The 22051-nt window shown below is 40.1% G+C and overlaps 1 protein-coding gene and 1 pseudogene across 1 annotated transcript; one reads left to right on the top strand and one right to left on the bottom strand.

The window, feature by feature from the left end:
- The first annotated feature begins 10621 nt into the window (after positions 1-10621).
- On the top strand, positions 10622-11566 carry LOC148216271 (olfactory receptor 13H1-like). Its single transcript, XM_088138511.1, has one exon. It carries the CDS (start codon positions 10622-10624, stop codon positions 11564-11566), a length of 945 nt encoding a protein of 314 aa, XP_087994637.1.
- Positions 11567-17900: 6334 nt separating this feature from the next.
- LOC103048588 (lysozyme C, milk isozyme-like) lies at positions 17901-21433 on the bottom strand (annotated as a pseudogene).
- Positions 21434-22051: the final 618 nt, after the last annotated feature.

Below are 22051 nucleotides of genomic sequence, written 5' to 3'. Positions count from 1 at the left end.
CTACTCACCTGCTGTAGACCCTGTCAGAGTAACATGGAAAGGAAGAACCATGTTCCCCTAGACAGCATTTCAGCATAGAGTTAAATTTTATCAAAAAAAATCAGTCCCCTCAAAAAGCAAGAAGTGCCATTTAAGATGAGCCAGATTTTAGGAGTCTTGCTTCCCGTCTTTTGTCCCTGACAGGCAGATATCTCCTCTACAGCCTTAGTTAAATGGAAAGACTCGCTTGAGACCAGTTTACCTTTGGGTAACTATGATTTCTGCTGGGGGGTGGGGAGATGGTCTGTCCAAACCCAGGACTGTCCTGGCTAATCCAGGATAGTTGGCAAATGTGGTGACTTCACATAACATGATATGCATTTATCATTAGACCAATATCTATCTATCTATCTATCTATCTATCTATCTATCTATCTATCTATCTATCTATCTATCTATCTATCTATCTACCTCCTCTACCTACCTGCCTACCTACCTACCTACCTGCCTACTTATTTATCTATCAAATTTATACGGCCACCCATCTCCCACAAAGTGGCATACCTTTTCACAGACGGGACCCGCAGCATGCCTCTCCTGCCAAACCTGATGGGATGGGTAGATGTAATTGGGAAGAGGCAGTCCCTAATACAATACACAAATGTATTTCTCAGATAATGATAATAATGCCTAGCTTTTCACTAGTCTACCCCAGACAACCAAGGAATAAGGAATGCACCATAACAAAGCTAAGTTTTGATATATTTTCTAAGATATCATTTCACAGTAATGAAGAAATTGCACAGTACCACGGCTAAAATGGAATCCACAAGAACTGGTAGGGAGAAACTGAATTATTCAAACAGAGATATCAGGGGCTTTTGAATGAAACAGAGAGTTCTTCCTTCCAGACTGCTATTCCAAAGTTGGAGAAATACTAGGAACAAGCAGTTAGATCTTTGCTCTAGGGAAGACACAGGCCACCGGCAACGTAGTACAGCAGGGAATGCCTGTAAAAAAGAGATGACGGCCGAGTCTTATATGGGAAGTGAGGAAGACCCATCTACTACAGTATGCAGTATGTTCCTCAGTGTAGGAAGAGAAAAGCCTTCTGCACTGTACAGTCTGCTAGGATAGAGTGACTTTATTATTTTTCTGATGAACCTTTGTAAGTGTACTATCAAAAGTCTTTTGACTTCTCATAAAATTCTTCACACCCAACAGTGCCTTCAATCTCAGACTATTCCAGAGACATTTAGTTCAGATCCTCTTTTGTCATGAATTTCACTCAGAGACTCAGACATTGTCATTGCCTTCAGGCCAGACTTTTTGGACCTGGTGGATTCATTTGAATAGTTTGGAGAAGACAGAGAAGCAGATTTCCAACTGATTAAAATTACAGATTAATTCAAATTAATGGCACACGGGATCACGAAGCTCGCTAAGAGGGTGGAAGATGCGTATAGTATCTTCTCTCCAAAACCCTAAGCAGGCCCCAATCAGTGTAATGTCAGAATGAGTGAATGAGGCAATGAATGGGAACTGATTGTTGAAACTGTTCAAATAAACCAATTTCACTTAGGCTTTGTGCCTTTGGTCTCATATTAACTGTTGCATAAGATCTCACAACTTTTGATTTTGGTGCCTGCATTTGATTTCCAAAGGAGAAAGGAAAGGTGCTCAGGTGCCATTGGCCATCTTGTCCACCAATGACATTTGCATATTCCACAGATTGCGCCTGCCCTTTGGGGCTAAGGAGATGACTACAGCTTGGGGTATACAGACATGGCGGGGGAGGAAGAGTGAGGGGGAAGCCAGAGAAGAATGGCATGCAGTACGGCTCCTTTGTACCCCCAAAAACTCTCAGTGGGTTGCCCCTGTCACTTCACCCCCCTCTCAGCTGAGGACATGATAACAGCTGAGCACTAGGGAGTGAGCTCTGGGGAGGTCCGGCCAGGCAATGTGCACGAGACAGTAGCAGACAATGTATACACGTACATATGGGAAGCCAAAGTGCTGTGACATCAAGCCCTGCCCTTAATGATTCTTTAGGAGGCAGGACTTGTGCTGCGATTTCACTTGACCCCTCTGAAATATTGCCTGTGGACACCCATACATCTGTCCACAACTTTACAATAGTCGGTAGCAAGCAACGTGCAACGAGAGGCAGAGGGGTAGAAAGTGATGGGTTCAAAGGCTCAGAAGAGCCCTGATCACAGATTTGTGTGACAGTCCCAATCTTCTTGCCCTTCAACAGTATTATATTCATTCATTTACCCAATGCTGGCGGTGGCTGGCGCCTTGATGACACACCCTGAGTTACTGCCAATTTTAACATTTATCCTTAGATGATATTTATTTTCTATTTAGTTAGGATTATTTTATATTGTAATTTTAATTGATTGTAACTGCTCTGTATACCGCCGAGAGTTCTTTCTTAGCGAGATGGGTGGTAACAAATTTGATAAATAAATAAATGAATGAATAAATAAATAATATATTTATTAAAAATTTTAAGACATTTTATATTTAATTTATTTATATTTATAAATATATATATATATATTTATTAAAATTTTTAAGAAAGAAAATTAAAACTAACAGCAACTAATATAGAGCGAGAAAAAGAAATAAGAAAAAAGAAATCAAAGAAAGAACTAAAAGTGCAAGAGAGAAAAAAAAGTAAAGACCAAATAGGAGAGTCACAAAGAAGTAGCTTCCGATCTTCTTTACAGCAATTATAAGTAGAATTACACATTTACCTCTTACTGTATGGTTACAACATAGCTCTCCTTTTTCTATAATCTATCCTGTCTAATCATCAAAACCATAAATCATAAGTTCATTTTTTTCTCTTTCATGCAAAAAGTCTATAAGGGGTTTCCAGTCAGCAATAAACATAGATTCTGTCTTTTCTCTGATCAGAAAAGTCAATTTGGACATCTCAGCAAGTTCCATCATCTTCACCGACCATTCCTCCATTCTGAGTAAAGTCAAATCTTTCCATCTTTGAGTGTATAATAATATTGCTGCAGTTATTATATATAAAAAGAAAGTTCCATGACTTTTTTCCAACTGTTTGTCCATCAGTCCCAGAAGAAAAGCCTCTGGTTTCAACTCTATATTAATCTTTAAAATCCTCTGTATTAGTGTGTGTATTTGAATCCAAAACTTTCTGGCTTTTCTACACATCCACCAAACGTGATAAAAAGTCCCTTCTTCCTGTTCACATTTCCCGCATAGAACTGAAGGGTCTTTATACATTCTAGACAATTCCTCTGGTAACATATACCAATGATACATCATTTTATAAAAATTCCCTTTGAGATTATAATATTATGTAAATTTCAATCCTTCCAGCCACATATTTTCCCACTGTTCCATCTGTATATATTATCACCAAAATTTTAGCCCTTTTTATCATATATTCTTTCACTTGTTCTTCAGTTTCAAATTCAATAAAAGTTAATACATTTTAGCGATTACATGTTTGTCACTTGTATGAAGTTCTGTTTCAACTCAGTCTTACAATATTCAAAACCATGAATTCTTTTGTCTACGTTAAATATTTCTAATAATTGTAAATAAGAAACTATTGCCAAGTATATCCCTCTGCCACCAGATCTTCTCTTGATTTTCTTTTATATTCTTCTTGACAAAATTCTAGAATCTCATGATAAGTTAGCCCTTTGGGATTGCTAATCATTTCTCGCCTATAAAGGGCTTCTTGAGCTGAGAGCCACAAAGGTGTTTCCGGTCACAACCTGGGTTTGTGCCTATCCCATATTCTCAGTATGGCACATCTAACAGAATGATTTTTAACATCTATATTAACCTTAACTTTGTCATCCCACAAATACTGTACCCTTGCCACCCAAATCTCAAGTCATGTCCTCCTAACTCCAAGAGCCTTCTATTTCTTAGCAACACCCACTCTTATTTTAAAATCACATACAATTCAGATTTGTCATAGTGATACCCAAATATTTTACTTTATTCTCAGTCTTAAAACCCATCTTATTCATCAATTCTGTATGATCTTGTACTTTCATATTTTTGTTACTAACTTCATCTTCTGTTTATTAATCTTAAAGCCTGCTCATGCACCAAATTCTTTTAATTTGCCTATTAATGTTTCAATTTCCTTTAAAGGATCTTCCAAAACCAACACCAAGTCATCTGCAAAAGCTCTTAACTTATCAGCCTCTTTTTAAATCTACTCCCACAATCTCTCATCTTGTCTTATATCTATTAAATATTTCCGGAACTGAAATAAACAAGAGAGGGGACAGTGTGTATCCCTGTCTGGTTCCTTTTTGTATCTCACAGGGTTTTGTTAAATATCCATTAACAATTATTTGTGCTTTCTGTGAAGTGTAGATCAATCTTATCCATTTTATGAAGTTCTCTACAACATTCACATCTTCCTGAACCTTAAACAAAAAAGCCCAGTTCAAACTGTCAAAGGCCTTGTCTGCATCTAAGAAGATCAATGCAGCTTGTTTTTCATTATGTTGCTCCAAGTATTCCAAAATGTCCAACACATTACTGATATTGTCCTTTAACTGTCCTTTAGGTAAAAACCCACATTGATCCTCATGAATAAATTCTTGCAAAATCATTTCAGTCTACCAGCTAGGATCACTGTGAACAATTTGTAGTCATTATTCAATAATATTGGCCTCTAGTTTCTTGTTAAAGTCAAATCTTGTCCCTCTTTGGGTATTAATGCTATAGTGGCCTCTTTCCAATTCTCTGGCACCTTTCCTCCCTGTAGGATAGAGTTCATTGTGTTTTATAAAGGTTGTAAAAGTTCATCCTCAATAACAACCTGATAATCCATCTGGTCCAGGCAGCTTTTCAGGTTTAGTCTTTTTTATAGCTTCAGAAACTTCCCATATTTTTATACAGGTCCATTCATAATCTGTCTCTGTTCCTCTGTAAAGCTCTGTAAATATTGTTTCTTTAAATATTCATCTATTTTCTCTAGAGAGATGTCATGTCCTTTATACAAATTAGAATAATACCGATGAATTCTTTGTATGGCTACATTGTCCATTAATACAGTATCTCCCCCTTGCAATTCAATATTATTTTCTTTTCTTTTTCTTTTTGTAACTTATATGCTAGCCATTTCCCTGGTTTATTTGCAAACTCAATTTTTTTTTGCTTTACATAATTCATTTTTATTTCCATTTCTCTTACTGTTAACATAGATAATTGTCATTGTAGAGTTTGATTTCTTGAGAGATGCTTGTCTTCTCTAAAGAATTCTTTAGTTCTTCTTTTCTCTTTATTTCATCCAAAATAGCTTGTGTTTTCTCTAGACTCTTCTATTTAAGTTCACTGTTATGTTGTATAAAATGACCTCTCATAAAAGCTTTATTTGCATCTCAAACCATTCTTAAATCAGTCCCTTTACCTAAATGATGTTCAAAACATTCTTTTCGTTTCTTTGTACAAGCCTCCACTATTGCTTCTTTCTGTAGCAACATTTCTTTCAGTCTCCATCTAAAAGAATTAGATTTTCTTTTGTAAATTAAACTCACAGGATTATGATCCAAAACAGTCTTTGGTAATAGCACTGCTCTAGAAGTTTAGCCACCAAATTCTTAGAAATCATGTCTCTCCTTGAAAAAGATCTATGTTTTTCAGAAAAGTAAGTATACTCTCTTGAATTTCCATTTTCCTGCGTCCATATACCAACTAGCCCTAAATTGTCCATCAGATTAAAAAAAAACTTTTCTTAATTTGCCTTGTGAAATTCTAAGTTTTTTTTCAGAAGAACTGTCTAGTTGTGGGGAGATCGCTCCATTCCAATCCCTCATCAACTACCTATTTTCATAAGAAAAAATCTATTATTCTCTCCATAAGTCATTTATAAAACACTGCTTTGTCCTCATTTGGAGCATAGGTTCTACCATACCATAAAATCTAAAATCTTCCATACTCATCAGTCAGTACATGTTCTGGTTTTAGTTCAACTCAATTTCTTTTCTTTTCTTGTTGCTGCAAAAACAAATTCTTCACCCACATTTTTACGAATCAAATATTTTATGTACTTTTTTTCTAATATGTGTCTCTTGTAAGTAAATTATATCTTGATTTAATTTTTTGAAATAATGAGATTTTTTTTCTTTTGAGGCGTATTTACTTCATTTACACTCCTTATTAAGCATTTGTAATATATCATCAAGCCAAAGGTTTAGAAAATGTATGCCTGTGGCGCCTTGTTCAGTATCATCGCCCTCAATTTCTTGTTGCACCTGTTGGAGTTTTTGTGTAGTCTCCTTTGACATCTCCATTTGGATCTCCTGCAATTCCTCTTTGAATTTTTCTAAAAATCCCCTCACCTTCTGAACAGAATTCAGTCAAAACCTCATTTGTTTAAAAGTAAAAATCACACCTTCCAGTATGTCCCACTGGAATGGGAACTTTTTCTGCTTTAATCTTTCAGTCAAAAACCCCCCAAAACACCTCTTTTCTCTTAGGTAAAATACTAATAGGAATTCCTTTAAAAATGTCATTTCTGTATTATCAACCTTCAATCCTGTATTGAAATGCTGCTGCAAAACTTGATCTCTTGTCTTAATCCTGATAAAGTGCACCAAAAGATCTCTTGACACATTTCTGGTTCTCGCAAATCGGGAATTTATTCTATATAGTTCATCAATACCTGCCTCAGTGTCCTCTTCTTCCATTCTTTTTTTCAAAAGGTGTCAATTTGATATCAGGTGACTTAGTTTAGAATCAAGTGATTCTGCCAGTTTATTACCTGAGTCCCAAACATTTTCTGAAGCAAATCTGGTGTAATTCCTTTCTCTGTAGGTTGCTCTAACAATCTTCTCCTCCCCTCTATTTTTGCCACTTTTTTTGTTCTCGTTATAATATTGTAATCCAAAAAGGAAAGTGTCTTAAACAAGAAAAGGCAAACTCCCCCCCCCACCTTTTGTGTGTGTGTATGCGCGTTGATTTGTGTTCTTTAACTTTAATACTTTTGTCTCTAATAGCACTCCATAGTTCCAATCAACAACACAATCCCCATCTCCATAGCTATAGTCAGCATCACAGTCTGGGTCATATTACTGCTATCTTTTCTTTTGCAAAATCTGCCAATTTTCTGCACTCTTTAATAGTAAACAGAAAACATTCCCATGAAGGTCTGGTTCATTTCTCTAATTTAATTCCAATTTATTCAAAAGCACTTTCACCAAAAAATAATCTTTCAAAATAACCGTCTCCATTATCTGTTTTAAACTTTCTTAGATCAGCTCCTTGTTAAGCTTTTTGCCAAAACTATTTAAGTCCCTAAAACCCTTTTCTTTCTTTATTCCTTTATAATCCCAAAAGATTTATAACTCACCAAGTGGAGTCTTATCCTGCTACTTAGAAAATCTCTCTATAACTCTAAATTAATTACATCCAAAAGTGTTTAAGAAATGAGGTGGCTGAACTTTGTGTCCATACAATAGGCTGTGATCTTAGATGGAAATCCCTTGACTCCCAGCCACTCAACTCATGAGCCAATGGCAAAACCCTCAGTTCCTGCAGTCTACTCATGTGGAGTGGCTGTCCAGAGTGCAAATGGGGGAATCTCAAAATTTCTCCTTTGTCCAGAAAGACTTGTGCTGGCCGAACTCTGCTGATCTGGCCACCAATCTCCACCGTATTGTCGTCCCTGCCCTTCAAGGACATCTAGTTCACCATAATCCTCACTGGAAGCTCTCTTTAAGCGCTGTGTTCTAGATGTGATGTTTTCTCTCTTGTCCTACCTCCAGACTCTGCATACAGGCAACGTAGGGTACATTGATGGGCACTGGGGACAGGGTCTGAAATGAAGGGTTCTATGTCAGCAAATCTGTAACTCCCATTGATCCTGCCAGTTTCATATGGGGCTGCCCCCTTCTATCTGGTCCCTAAACTATTCTCCTACCCTTGGATTCTCTGCCAGTTGTGAATGACACCAGAACATGGGTTTCTACAGCCATGTTATGCTATCAATGTTGTTAGTCTCTGAGAAGCTAAAACATTTAGCTGGCTCTGCTGTAAAGCTGCCTTTCTGGAAAAAGATAGCACTCGTCAACTTAAATAATCAGATAATTTATCTTTTTGAGTTTCAACTGTTAATGGGTAGGAAATTCCCTTGAAATTCAATTAAAGACCTCTCCCTGGAATTTTATCTTGGCCTTCCTCCAGTGGTAATGCCATTGATCAACGACTGGGGAAAAGAAGATAATGAAAAAACCTCTTTTACCTCAAGGAACCTGCAGTGCTATTTTCTTTGCCTGGGCATAGAACAGATCTATCCTTCTGCTAGTTTTTTCCGTTCAAGGGATTGATTTTCTTCTTAAGCTGTTACTCAGAGGTGACAAAACCCACAGTGAGAAACACCGACCTTAGCAAAAGTACACGATATGAAGATTCCTGAAAGAGTGGATGAGGTTTTTTTGGACCCTAGAACTGAATTTCATCAAATTTCCAGTTTCTTGGAGAGCAAATATGCCCTAGCACCATCTTTTCCCACTTTGCTTTTGCTGTTCACAATTACTTTGGAATAGATTTAAAAAAAAAAAAACTGTTGACACTTCATCATTGGAAGGACACTAGGTAAGCAAAACTTTAGAGATAAAAAGAGATACATAGAGGGTAATTTAAAAGGATAGGCAGTTCTCTGTGACTATAAAAAATTATTGTTGACTGAGACCTTGATCCAGAGAGGAGATTTTGAAGCCATGTCTTTAGATCCAGCTGTTCCTGGTGACAATCATATGCAGTTGCTATGAGGTGAGCTCAACTTGCAGATGCCAAACTATCATATGTGCTCTGTGGGTGGGGTGTGTGTGTGTATGTGTGTGTGCCTCTACAGACACAGGAGACTGTGTCATTTGAAATTATGGGAATTTGCTTCTTTTCTGCCACTAAATGAGAAAAAAGAACCTTTGATAGAAATCAGGGGAATGACTTTTAAATTGTCCATCTGCACAGTGGGGACAACGTGAGGCTAATTCAAAAAGAAAAGAAGGGATAGAAAAAGGAAGTCAAGATTGTAAATTTTAATGAAAGGGAAAGCCAAAAAATGGAATGAGAATGGAACTGCAGCTGTAACGAACTATATTGTCTTCTGAGTCTTCCAATGCCTGTCTTTCTGACAAGGCTGGACTTGTTGCTCACTTCTCTCTTTATCTTCCATTCCAGGGATGTTTTCATGAGATTTAGTCTCGAATAAACCTTCACTCTCAATCTCCATCTTTTGTGGGAAATGACAGCCCAGGGAGACCCCCAAGAATGTGCTTTATAACCTCCCTTTTGGAAATCTAGTATTGCATAAACAAATGTTCTGGACAGTTCGAGAATGGACTTGCCCTATTTTCTAATCTGAATACTGTGGAAACATAATTTCCTGCAATATGTTCCACCCTCCCAAAGAATAAGCTGGTACCATGAAATGAAATAATGATCATCATTTAACTAACAGTAATCCCCAAGTATTATTATAAGAAAAAAAATGAATGCATTGTTTGTAACATAGCCCAGTGAATGAAAGCTAAGGCTGATGCCTTAAGAGAGGGGCCTCAGGTTCAGTAGCAACGCTGTGCCCTGCAACAAACTGGACTTGTTTATGATTTACCCTGCATGCCACCCCTTTTCTTTGCTCTTTCAGACCCAAAGAGGAAAGGATGGCGTCCTGGAGACCAGCATCGGTTTTATAACCTCCCTTTTGGACATCTAGTATTGCACAAACAAATGTTCTGGACAGTTCGAGAACGGACTCGCCCTACTTTCTATTCTGAATACTGTGGAAACATAATTTCCTTCAATCTGTTCCACCCACTCAAAGAATTAGCTGGTACCATGAAATGAAATGATGATCATCATTTAACTAACAGTAATCCCCAAGTATTATGAAAAGAAAAAAAATCAATGCATTGTTTGTAACATAACAAAGCCCAGCGAATGAAAGCTAAGGCTGATGCCTTAAGAGAGGGGCCTCAGGTTCAGTAACAACACTGTGCCCTGCAACAAATTGGACTTGCTTATGATTTATCCTGCGTGCAATTCCTTTTCTTTGCTCTTTTAGAACCAAAGAGGAAAGGATAGCATTCTGGAGATCAGCATCAGTCCCACTTTGCATTGTGAATTATCTTAGTGTTACTGCATTGCTTCTCATGAGCTGACTCAGGGCATTTTGGTTCCATTTCAGTAACTGGCAGATGAAGGTTTCTCCTGACCCTCTAGGGGCGGGAATGGACCTGGAGCCTCCAGCTTGCTGCTTTCATTATTTTTGCAAAGAGATTTCTCCAGCTTCAATCTGGGATTGAATTTGGACATCTTGCTAAAACAGAATGTAGCTTATTTAGTTTTGGCTTAGCATTTTATACACTCACTGTAGTTTGCAAACAAATGTATTCCTCAATGCAGTGTGTGAATACACCCATGTGGGAATCCAGCCAATGTATTCAAGAAGTCATGGTTACAACAAATTCTGTCTTAGCATGATGTGCAAAGCAGTCTTCATACAGATGTCATTGTCCTTTTTTCTGTGTAACTTTGACAATATAAACATTTACAGTGAAAGCATTACATCTCTCCCTAATGTAGTCAGTATTCATACTACTGTATTCATTCTTTCCTGCAGGAGGAAATGGGAGAGAACATGATAGGAGCTTCAAATGAATCACTGGTGACTGAGTTCATCTTAATTGGATTATCGGACTATCCCAGAGTTCAGATTATTCTGTTTTGCTTCCTCTCGGTGGTGTATCTCATTAGCTTTCTTGGCAATGGACTCATCATCATATTGAGCATTGTGGACCCACAGCTTCATACCCCCATGTATTTCTTCATTTGTGTCCTTTCTGCCATAGACTTTATTCTTACCAACAATGCACTTCCTGAGATCTTGGTCAACTGCTTCATCTACAGGCCCACAATTTCTTTCTCCAGATGTTTGGCCCAAATGTACCTTGCTTTATTTATGGTTGTAGCAGAGTGCCTTGTCTTGGCTATCATGGCATATGATCGCTTGGCAGCTATATGCCAGCCTTTATATTACACACAGATCATGAGTTGGAGATTATGCATTTGTCTAGTAGCCACATCAGCGGCCCTTGCCTTGATGATGACCCTGATCAATCTGCTGTTGCAACCGACTGACTTCTGTGGCCATCGCATCATAAACCATTTTGGATGTGAACTGCAATCTGTACTCAAACTGGCTTGCTCCAACACAGTCAGTGAGCTCTTCATGCATGTTTCTAGCCTCTTTGTGCTAATACCTCCCTTTGGCTTCATAGTTGTGACATATGGTCGCATAGGCCTGGCTATACTGCGTATAAGCTCTACTCTTGGGCGCAGAAAAGCCTTCTCCACCTGTAGTTCTCACCTTGCTGTGGTCAGTGTCTTTTATGGAACACTCATGATCATGTACTTGAGACCAGAAGGGAAATCCATTTCTGAACAGGACAAGCTCATCTCCTTAACATATGGGGTTCTGACCCCCATGCTCAATCCTCTGATCTACAGTCTGAGGAACAAGGATGTCAAGGGGGCTTTTTGGAAGCTCTTTGAAAGAAAAATGTTAATGTAACATACAGATGTGCTCACCATATACCATGTACGTTCTTATTGCTGAAAATCACTGGTAAGACCCTCAAATGGAACTGCTTGCACATTACAGGGTAGCTTCTGCTCCTGCTGCATTTAACAGAACACATCAAGCCAACTGCCTGGGTTCACATAATATGCAAAGGACAAACCCAAGTTAACAAAACACAATAGCTTGGTTCACATAGTATACTATGCCAGAGAAATAACCCTAGTATGGCTTGTAGTAATGTTCTGGTCAAAATAACATTCTAAGGCAATGGTTGGGTTTTCCAAAACATGCTGAAGCATGAGGTATATTAACCTAATTCAGCTTAGTACAAGATGTTGTATGAACCAGCCACACTCTCATTGCGAAGAATACGCTTCTTTGACAAACTCTACATTCACCCGGTGAGAATTATATCCAGATTTGCAAATGGGCCCACTGGAATGTTGGATACTTTAGAGAAGATAGAGAAGCAGATTTCCAACTGATTAAGATTACAGATTAATTCATATTATTTATTTGGATGATAAAACTGATGGAGCTTGTAGAAATCGTGAAGCTGACCAGTTTGGTCAAGGAAAAAACAATAAAAAACAACTTTTTTGAAAGACTGGAAACCTTATATGGAATTTTTGTTGAAAGAAGAAAAGAACCAATTGTGATTTATGAATTTGGAGACTAGAAAGAGTTAAAGGGGAAGGGGAAGGGAATTACAAAGTAAGGAAAAAAGAGGGAAGGGATAGAGAAAGATGGTAACTACTCAATAGAAAGAAGGGTGAAAGTCATAATTCTATATTTTCATCCTCCTCCTCTTCCTCCTCCTCCTCCTTTCACTCTTTATATTTTTATTGTATTTAAAAATTGTAAAAATAAATAAATAAATAGAGATGTTTCAATGGGATCTGCTGGTAATGCTGGCATGAGCTCTAGAATTGTAGTCTTTTTAAACAGAATTGTCTTCTTTTTATCGGATTCTAATATGATCCATAGATTTTGGTATCGCATCGACTTGCAAAAGGAAAGGAAGAGAAAATGGGAATCTTGACTCATGTTGAACTTTAATTCTTTGTCCTATGCCTACAACATTGCTACCTGTGGATGGAGGATAAAGAGTGGCAATTTTACTCAGTTCCTATAGTTCAGGAAGGTGAGAAACAACAAGTAAACCTGGAGAGTAAAGGGATTCCCCGTGTGGTATCATTCAGGGATTCCCTGTGACATTTGTAATTTTTATCCTATTCAAGGGAATGAGGATTTCTCCTTTTCCTTCTTCATCATTATCCTGGCTCCCCTCATCAACTAAAAAACATGTTGATCAAGATTCTGGGTTTGGCAGAAGCCACTGGGGTCTTGTGTATTGTCCACAATGTTGGTGCGGCACACGCATGTGCGAAGTGAAGCCTTTTACCACAGCACTGCCGTCCCCAACCTTCTCAGCAAGATCTTCTTTCTTCTCTCTTGCAAAATAACCCCCCTACCTGGATTTCTGGAACTGGCGAAGGAAATGAGCACGTCTTCAAATCATGGTGTCAGGTCCACAAAGTCCAAACTCCAATTCAGAAGAATTCTCATGAGACCAGGCCAGGTTCAGATAAATGCTCCTTTATTGGGTGGTACATGCAGCTTGAAACAAAACATTGCTAAAACTAAAGCCTGTGTAAACTTCCCTCTATTTATCCCCCTTCCCCTTGTTGCCTTGGCACCACAATTCCTTTTCACCTGGTGGTGACCTCTTTCCTTCCTCTCACTGATAACATAGCTCCTTCCTGGCCATCAGGCCACCACCGGCTTTGCCTGCAATCAGGTCCGGCCTAAATTGCCCATATAAGGTTAAGTATCTCTCTGACCCAAAGTACTATCCCAATTACAACCATTAACTACCATCCCCCCTCCCTAGTCACAAATGGCAGAAGCAAATCAAACAAACTCCCATTGACTGCTATAACTTTTTAAATTAACAATTGTTGGTTGCTGCAGGTTCTGACACATGGTGACGAGCTTCCTCAGAGACGTCACATATCACAGGATTTCTCCACTCTTCTTAACTGTTTGGATTGCCCAAAAAATGCTAGATGCTTTTGAATATTGGACAGATCATCAAAATAGTTTTACATGGGTGGGCAAGCCATTCTTTGTTTGGCAGCTCCTGGGGGTCTCCTTCAACCCTGATTACCAAGTTTGATGGAGTTGTTTGGAAGTTAGAAACACATCAGATACTTTTGGAAGTCCTCAAATAGGCTGAGCACGCTTAGCAAAACCAAAGTGCCTCCAAACTCCTCCCAAAATCCAGGAAAAAACCCTGAAAATCCTCATCCTGGGCATGTACATAATTCAGCACTGCCCGCTTCCCACTCTTGTGCCACCCACTGGACGCTGAGCCTGCCACCAGCTGCACCATGCAGATGCCACAAATCATGTCATTTGCAGTGACCAGTGTCTATTAAGTGGAGACATTGCTACAGCAGTGAAGTGATGCATTTCTTTCTTATACCTGCAGACCATTACATCTGCAATTATTCCTGGCAGTTTGTTAAGATAATACTTGTTGATAATATTATTCAAAGGCAGATAGATCTATCTAGAAACATAGGCACCATATTTCCTGTCCCTACTGTACCGTTCTGATTGTGCAGAACTGGCTGGAGTGTTGTTGAGGGACCTCCAGGCGAAGGGAAGAGCCACTGAGAGCTTATTAACTCCTCATCTTAAGAATGCTGACCGAGTCTTTTTCATCTGGGCCCATTTAAGAAATCTTAATTTGTGATGTGGAATGCGATGCTTTATTCTTATCTGTAAGTCATTTTCTTACGTTCCCTTATTCTAATGTTGTTCATATTGTAAAGGTGCCCCAGTCCCAACCCTATGCTACATTAGCCAGGCTTTCAGGCTTCTGAGGTTTAGACATTTTAATTTGGTGGCAGCAATTTTCTACCATTCAGAAACCAGTGCTTAGAAACTTGATTAAAAACCATGTCCAGGAGTGTAACGGTTGGAGGCCTCAAACATTTTTTGAAAAAGAAATGTAGGTGGATTCTCTACTCTTCTTCACCATGTTTTTTCATCCCTCTCTCGGAGAAGACATTTTGAAGTTGGATCCAGGCTCAGTTTTATTTGGAACATCTCCACTGAAATAAGTATGATGCATTCATCAGGACCAGTACAGCATCCAGTGCCCTTAGCAGGTCTACGTAGCATGACTGGGGCTGGATGCACAAAAGAGTGTTCCTCTTTTAAGGACCAAGCCAGTGAGCTTGGTCTACGGCTCCTTTTCTCCCATCGACCTTTCTCAAAGAAAGTTCTACAAAAAAGGTTCTTACGTCAACGTGGTTAATATTCTCAGCCACTCATTTATAAAAGCTGATCTCGCTTACCAATAATTCATCCCATGCTCCGCAGCAGCTTTCTTGAGGCAGCAGAAATCATCAGTAATGTCATCATCCAGTAAATGTATGAAAGGCACTGAAACAACTGAATTGAAAACAATCCAGGTCCAACTTTAGAGGCTGACTGAAGTTCACAGAACTTCTGCTTACCAAAAGCCATGGCAGGAAGAATGCACTCACTAAGGGAATGTAGTATAACAATCAGGAGTTTAGAAAGTCTTCGGTTTCCAAAATGTTCTGTTCCAAAGCATTGTAGTAGGAAGCAGTGATACTAGTAGTAGCAGTTGTAGTTGTTCCAGTTGAACTACCATCAGAATGATGCTAGTAAGCATTCTTGACCTTTGGGGATTCAAAATGCAATGATTCCTATCAAGGAGAGACTCCTACATAGTATTTAATTAGTAGGTTTATACCCTTCCCATTTGCTCCAATTACTGGAGATGGCCATCTAAACAAACCCTACCCCTAATTGTATCTAAACATTCCTACATGTCTAAGAATTCCCCTCTCATGTTTTGAACTTTCTACTGCTTATTTAGGATAAAATTGTTGGTCTTTTGGCTATTAGTCTGTTTCCAGAATATGTCACTTTCTTTGAAAAAAAGTTACTTCTGAACATCAGGAACCCGACTTAGCAAAAGGAAACCCTCCCACTGTCAACTAGCACACATTACATCCAAAAGTGGGAACATGAAAGAACTCGATCGCTCCACTCTCCCACCCCCTGCACACGCATGGTCACATTGGCCCTAAGTTAAATGTTGGAGTGGAAAGGATACTCTGCGTCAACCTCAAACAAAACTTATACTGATACCTTTTGGAGCTGTCCGTTTCAAGGTGCTTCAATTGGTCAGACAACTCACATTTAGAAAACATCCTTGCCTCAACTGCAAAGAAGACGAAGCAGAATAAGGCAAGTTCCTTCATCGCCATCTGTCTCTGGAGAGGGACACATCCAGAGCTCGGGAATTCATAGCCCACAGCTCAAGGCAGTCAGCTGCCTCCTTCCTCTGACAGTGTGATTCTCATACCATCAGAGAGGGAGTTGGAGGTAATGGATTGCTATGTGAATGTGAGGGCATTGCCTCCCCTCCAAATGCTGGGAGTGGTTCCACAGCCTTTGAATGCAATAGGAGATGCTGATTTGGGCTGCCTGCCACATTTCTGTGGCCCTGGGGACTACAGCTTACCTTGCAGCACTGGGAGAAAGGGACCACAGGCAGGCTGTGTTCAACATCAGGCCTTCTGAAGTCATCCTCTTCCTTTCTTGGCATGTTCTAGAGACATGCTACAGCAGGATCATGGAAAGCAAAGAAGTGACATCTCCCTGGTGCAATCGACCACTGCAGAAACAGTGTGGTGGCAGATAGGGGTGCTTTAGGAGACTGTGACTCCAGGTGTTGTCCCCCAAACCAACTAATCGTTCTATTTTGTTATAATGTAAGCAGAACCAAAGAGCTCCAGTGTGGTGTAGTGGTTGAGGCACCAGGCTAAAAACTGGAAGACCAGGAGTTCGAGTCCCGCCTTAGGCACAAAGCCAGGTGGGTGACCTTGGGCCAGTCTCTCTATCTCAGCCCCAGGAAGCAGGCAAGAGGAAACCACTTCCAAAATCTTGCCAAGAAAAGTGCAGGGATTGTCCTGACAGTCACCAGGAGTCAACATTGGCTCAAAGCCAAATAAATAAAGAAAGAAATGAAATGCCACCACAAAATGTTTTTTCCTTTTGGCCAGTACACCTCTCAGAATGTTTTTAATGTGCAGTTGGTAAGTGGAAGTGGGTTTGGAGTTACTGGATCTAAAGTCCTGACATTACCTTGCAAGATCTCAGGACTGAGCTCATATCTATAGCAATTGTAACTGAGTTGCTTGCCTCTGCAAGATCCCTGTACAAGGACACTTCTTTCATAAATTTATTTTGCGGTTTGATCTTCATTCATTGTCTCTGTATGACCAAATCACCCCAGGCCACTTTGTACTGGTCACTCCCTGGTGCATTCAATCCACATTCCTTCTATCACCCACCCATTGTTGATCTTATCACACCATCAAACGGGTAACACAGATACACTTAAGAATACCATCCCTGCTGCATTCAGATTAATTTTATATGCCTCCATCCTTCAGTTCCATGTAATAAAGCCAACAGAAATACATTCTTACATACAAACCTTTCGGCTTATTTCAACAAATGTACAGACCTCTCAGCGGACTACATCCTACTGACTATCTTTCTATCAGCTAAAATTTCTCCCTCTGATTTCTCATCTTTAGTAAATATTCTACCAAGGTACATGGATTTGTTCTAGTTTTTCACCATATATGTATCGCTTGCATTCTTTCTGTATACCTCCCGCCCCTGAAGCCATAGGCTGCCTCTCTGATTTACCAATCCCTGCGAAGAGCTACCGGTGCTCCTGAATTTCTGTGGCATGGTCTTGGAGGTCTTTGGGAACAAAACGGGGCTGCATGGGGCTATGGGCACACACCTGCCTTTTGGAATTTAAGAGATATCTAGTTCCAGCCCAGATTAAAAACGGAATCATCCTTATGCTGGATCCTTGAAATACATTAATCTGCTGATGTTGCCCTCTTGTTTGGACACTGTTATTTGCCAGCTAAATGGATGGGAGTAAGACGGCCATCAAAGTCCAAATTCAGGCATCAGTTTTTCTTATAGTGCAGAGCAAAGGCAAAGTCTTCATATAATTGGAGGTTAACCTAGAAATTGTCTGGCCGAGCATTTTTTGAAGACGTTTCAAACCAAAAAACACTTTCCTTCTTTTCTATCCAGAACTCTTTATAAAAGCATCATTTGTATGCAGAGAAACCCATTCTTACCAACACATGGCATACAAGCATAGAATCCAGTTATTAAACATTGATTATACAAGGAATAGTATCATTTTCATCACAGGAAGATGAAGAGAAATGCAGGATCATGAATCTCAGAGCTTGCAGCCACGAGTCCACTTTGACAGATCTTTTCCTCTGCAGTTATTTCTCCAGGCAACCCTAAAAGTAAGAATAAGAATATTGTCTGTCTTCAGATGCTTCATGTAGGTCTACTTCAAGACATTCAGGAAGTTCTCAGGTCAGCTAGTGACAACGATCATTCATCTTTCATTTTCATTGACTGATAAAATTCCTGTGCTAGTTTTCCAATGAATTCCAGATTAAACCCAAAGGAAAAATAATTGTTTTAGCTAAGATAGTCCTGACTTTCTATTTCTCACAATGAAGCTTACATGCAACTGAGGCCCAATAGATACTTTGGACTCTCAAATAACCTTGCCAGAGTCCATGCTATCCAGGGCTGAAGGGAGTTAAAGTGCAAAGTATTTGGTGAGCACCAGAGGGCGCACGAAATCCTACTCAAAATCTTAGAATGCATCAGAAGGGCACACAGCAAAGAAACTTTTAAATCATTCTGAGTGTTGACCACATAAGATCTGTATTGTTTCCTTTTGGAAGCTCATTGCCAGCTTAAGGGTTTCCCATCTAATGATCTGCTGCTGCAGACCCCTTTCCTCTTCATCCCAGGATTGGAGGCTTGAGAGTTGTCTCTCCCAGCTTCTCTTCTTTCCCTACCAGGTCTCCGTTCCTGTGGAGCTCATCCACGGGACCGGAGTCCTGCTGTTTAAAAAGCCATCTGCCAAATTCTTCTGCTACCTGTCCCGACTCTGTGGTAAGCCCCAGTGCTGAACCTGTGTCCAAAAAGATCTAAAAACATCTGACAAGCACAAAAGTGGATAATGAATGTGAAATGAATGTCAAGGAATTCTCCAGCTACAATCAGCATCACACCCCACCCTCCATAAGGTTTGTGTCAGTCAACTTTTAAACCAGGGTTTAAAGGACTGTTAAACCCTATTCTAAAGCAACCAGAATGAAAGTGTAGCAATAAAAAGACAACTTGCCATATTCAGAAATTGCATTTTACCACCAATGCTAAAGGTTGTACAATAGTCTACAGACAGTTAATTAACTCAGATGATGACAACAATAAGTTCAGTTGCTACTGAATGTTACAAGTGGAAAGATGTTAATGGGAGATTGACTCACCAGGCACCCATCTTATTGGGATCACGCACAATTCTCTTAGCACAAGCAATATCATCTGTGATGTCATCATTGGTGAAAGCTGCCAAAAGAGGCAAATTAGAATATGTCCAACCCCAGATGTTTCAAATGTATTTCCAAAGATTTGCATAATATTATTTCAGACAGATTCCTACCCAATAGGAGCTTTAGTCCTAGGACTTCATCAGTTTTGTATACAATACATTAACATCTTTAATAGCATAACCTACTTTTTGTACAGCTGATGCACACCATGAAATGCCTTTTCTCTTGCTCTAACCATGCAGAGTGACAGGTCTGAAAAATGTAGAGCACTGGGAATTGGTTTCCCGTTTGGAGCTGAGTGTGCTGGATATGCATGACTTCCCTGTAGTCTTATCGCAATATTGGGAAGGAGAGAGAGGCAGAACTGTCTCACTTGAGTCCAAGAACCAGATTTCTCTGACACAAGGCAGAAACTACTGGATCAGGTTATTTAGCTAGGATTTCCAGCATTGGAATTGATTCCCATAACTTGTGCCTCTGGCAAGGTATTGACTAATTTCACTGAAGATAGGATCAGGCGGGTCTGCCAAGCAAGCTACAGATTGCAGGTGCTACAGATAGGTATGGGAGATTGTGAGACTGTTGATGTGGGTGGGAGAGGGAGACATCTCCAAATGTGGCCCTGCCTTGTGCTCATTAGAACAGAGACAGTACGGTGGTGGGTGGTTTGGGGGCACAAGATGAGATATTTCTATGTCAAGGAAGTTAGAGGAGTTGTGACAAGTTGGGAAATGGGGCACTAAATGGGGGAACAGATTGAGGAAGGATAAGAGGCCAAAAGAAAACATGGTGGCTAGATACTTTCACTGATGAGACAAGCAGGAACTCAGAAGAACTCAAAGAAACAATTCTGACAGTCTGTGCTGGTGAATCGATGTCCATCAAGTCATGAAGAGTTGGGTGCAATTGAACGTCCCTTCAAAAGAATCATCTGACTTATTTGGGGCATTTCACTTTTTTCTTTTCTTTTCTAATGAAATAGATGTCAGCCCTTGGAAGTAGGTCAGGTCAGGAAATGGACACTGCAAGGATTACTGGAATGCTACTTCACTGTCGTAGAACATAATAATAACAAAAAAACTTGGAAAGCTTGTCAAAGCTTCTCTCTCCCACCTCTTATAGCAGACAGAATCAAGGTGGACTTACAGTATTTTCAGTCTCTTTCTGATGCTCCTCCTTTCCCAGGACTGAGTTGTCATGACTTTCTCATCAATTTTATCTTAGCTGTTCTCCTAACTCTTGATTCCTTTATCTACAATACGTGGCTTACCGCTGCAAAGCTTCTTGCAGCCATTAGCTGTACGGCCCTGTTTATTGTTGCACCACCAGCGGCTGTTTATCTGGAAAATCCCATAGTCGTGGCTGCCATCCGAGTTTGGCTACCCCACAGATTTGGTGTTGTACCTGCTCTCGTGATAAGCCATACAGAGCCCTGGAAGAAAGCAAACAGAGAAAGGACTGGAAAAGGCCTCTGCTGTAAATCAAAGTGCTACCCTGAGTTTTTTAATACCAACATCTGTAACAGAACGTTTAACGATCTTCTCATTCATCCCCCAACCAAGGAAGGACCAAGAAGTCCGATACATTTTGGAAACTTCAGGGGAATTTGGAGTAAGTCTGATTCTTGTCTCAAAGGTATTCCTGGGGTTCTTATGGGCACATGACGCCACCTCTCCTTTCTTCTCCTTCCCTAATCCTGGCGTTCCAGGGAGGAGGTACTTTTCCATTGTGGGTCTTTTGCACTGCTGCACATGTGGAAAATCATCTGGGATGGCCCCTTCAACTCTGTTCCAAACTGACACTATTTGAGGGGATTCGAAGGAACTTCCCTCTCAGAGGATGCTTATCCTTAAGATAACCCCGTTTTCTTAAAAAAAACCAAATAAACTATTGGCTGAGCCAGTGGTTGTAAAAAGACAATACAGAGGCAAAAGAGGCCTAATTGTACTGCAGTTCTGCTCTTGCCCCAAACAGGCAAAAGCGTGGATATTGATAGCCCTCATTAAAGTAAGAGTGCTAGTGCAAGGGGAATCATGAGGTCTCCTCAGTCCTTTGGGATGGGAAGAAAGCACATCTTCTCATTCTAAGAAAACTGAAAAGAGCTTTTTATTCATTGGGGGGGTGGGCTGAACTCTTCCTTGAAAAGAAGGGGCCCATTTTGCACACCCCTTGCAAACCTGGACATTGCTCAGGTGGAGAGAAAGAGAGTGAACTCACAGTTGCCCAAGCTGTAGCCATGATATCCATCCAGTCCATGCCGTTTGAGAAGTGAAGCCAGTTCACATCTGATAAATACTTTGGCCTCGCTGGCTGCAAGGAGGAGGAAGAGGAGGGTGAGCACTAATGCCTTCATCGCTGCAGCTCCCTGGAGGATGATGGCTTCCCTATGATGGCTAGTGGATTTTATAGTCACGGCTTGTGAAACTGGCTCCTCTGGCGAAAAAACAAAGTATGTAGCAATAATTCCCCAACCTGAGGTAATTATGGATTGACCAAGCAGAGACTGCTGAGGGGGGAAAAAAGGAAAAAACAGAGGAAGAAAAATAAAGTGAATGAATGCGGAATAAGGGGGTGGGGGCTGAACTAGTGAATCACAAACAGAAAAGCAAAGTTTTAACTGTTATTTTGAAATTTGCAGGAAGCAAAACACAACCAAAATGGGTGAGAAGGGCGTTCTTAGGCTGCTGAGAGATCCTGAGGGCAAGAGAATCTGCCTGGGAGGTGCAAAAATGTAAAAGTGGGGGCTGCACCTGGTAACTGAAGATCTAACCCTTTTTCTGTGCGTCTCGCATGCAGTGCATGTGAAAAAGGAACAGGGCTTTCCTTGTGTGCTTGCTGCCGCCATCTGGAGTTTTTGGACCCCCGTCCCATAGACGTTACTCTCTGGGGGGGGGCAAACGTTTATTTGAGTTTTCTGGTTTCTGAAAATACCTTTACTGGTCCCTGCACAGGAAGCATTTTATAGAAAAGA

This window comes from Python bivittatus, unplaced genomic scaffold, assembly GCF_059951505.1.
Source record: "Python bivittatus isolate LINGU-HERP-01145 unplaced genomic scaffold, Pbiv_v1 ctg000220_np1212, whole genome shotgun sequence".
Taxonomy (NCBI): domain Eukaryota; kingdom Metazoa; phylum Chordata; class Lepidosauria; order Squamata; family Pythonidae; genus Python; species Python bivittatus.
The sequence above is the reverse complement of the archived record's forward strand: the minus strand, read 5'-3'. Positions and strand labels throughout refer to the sequence as shown.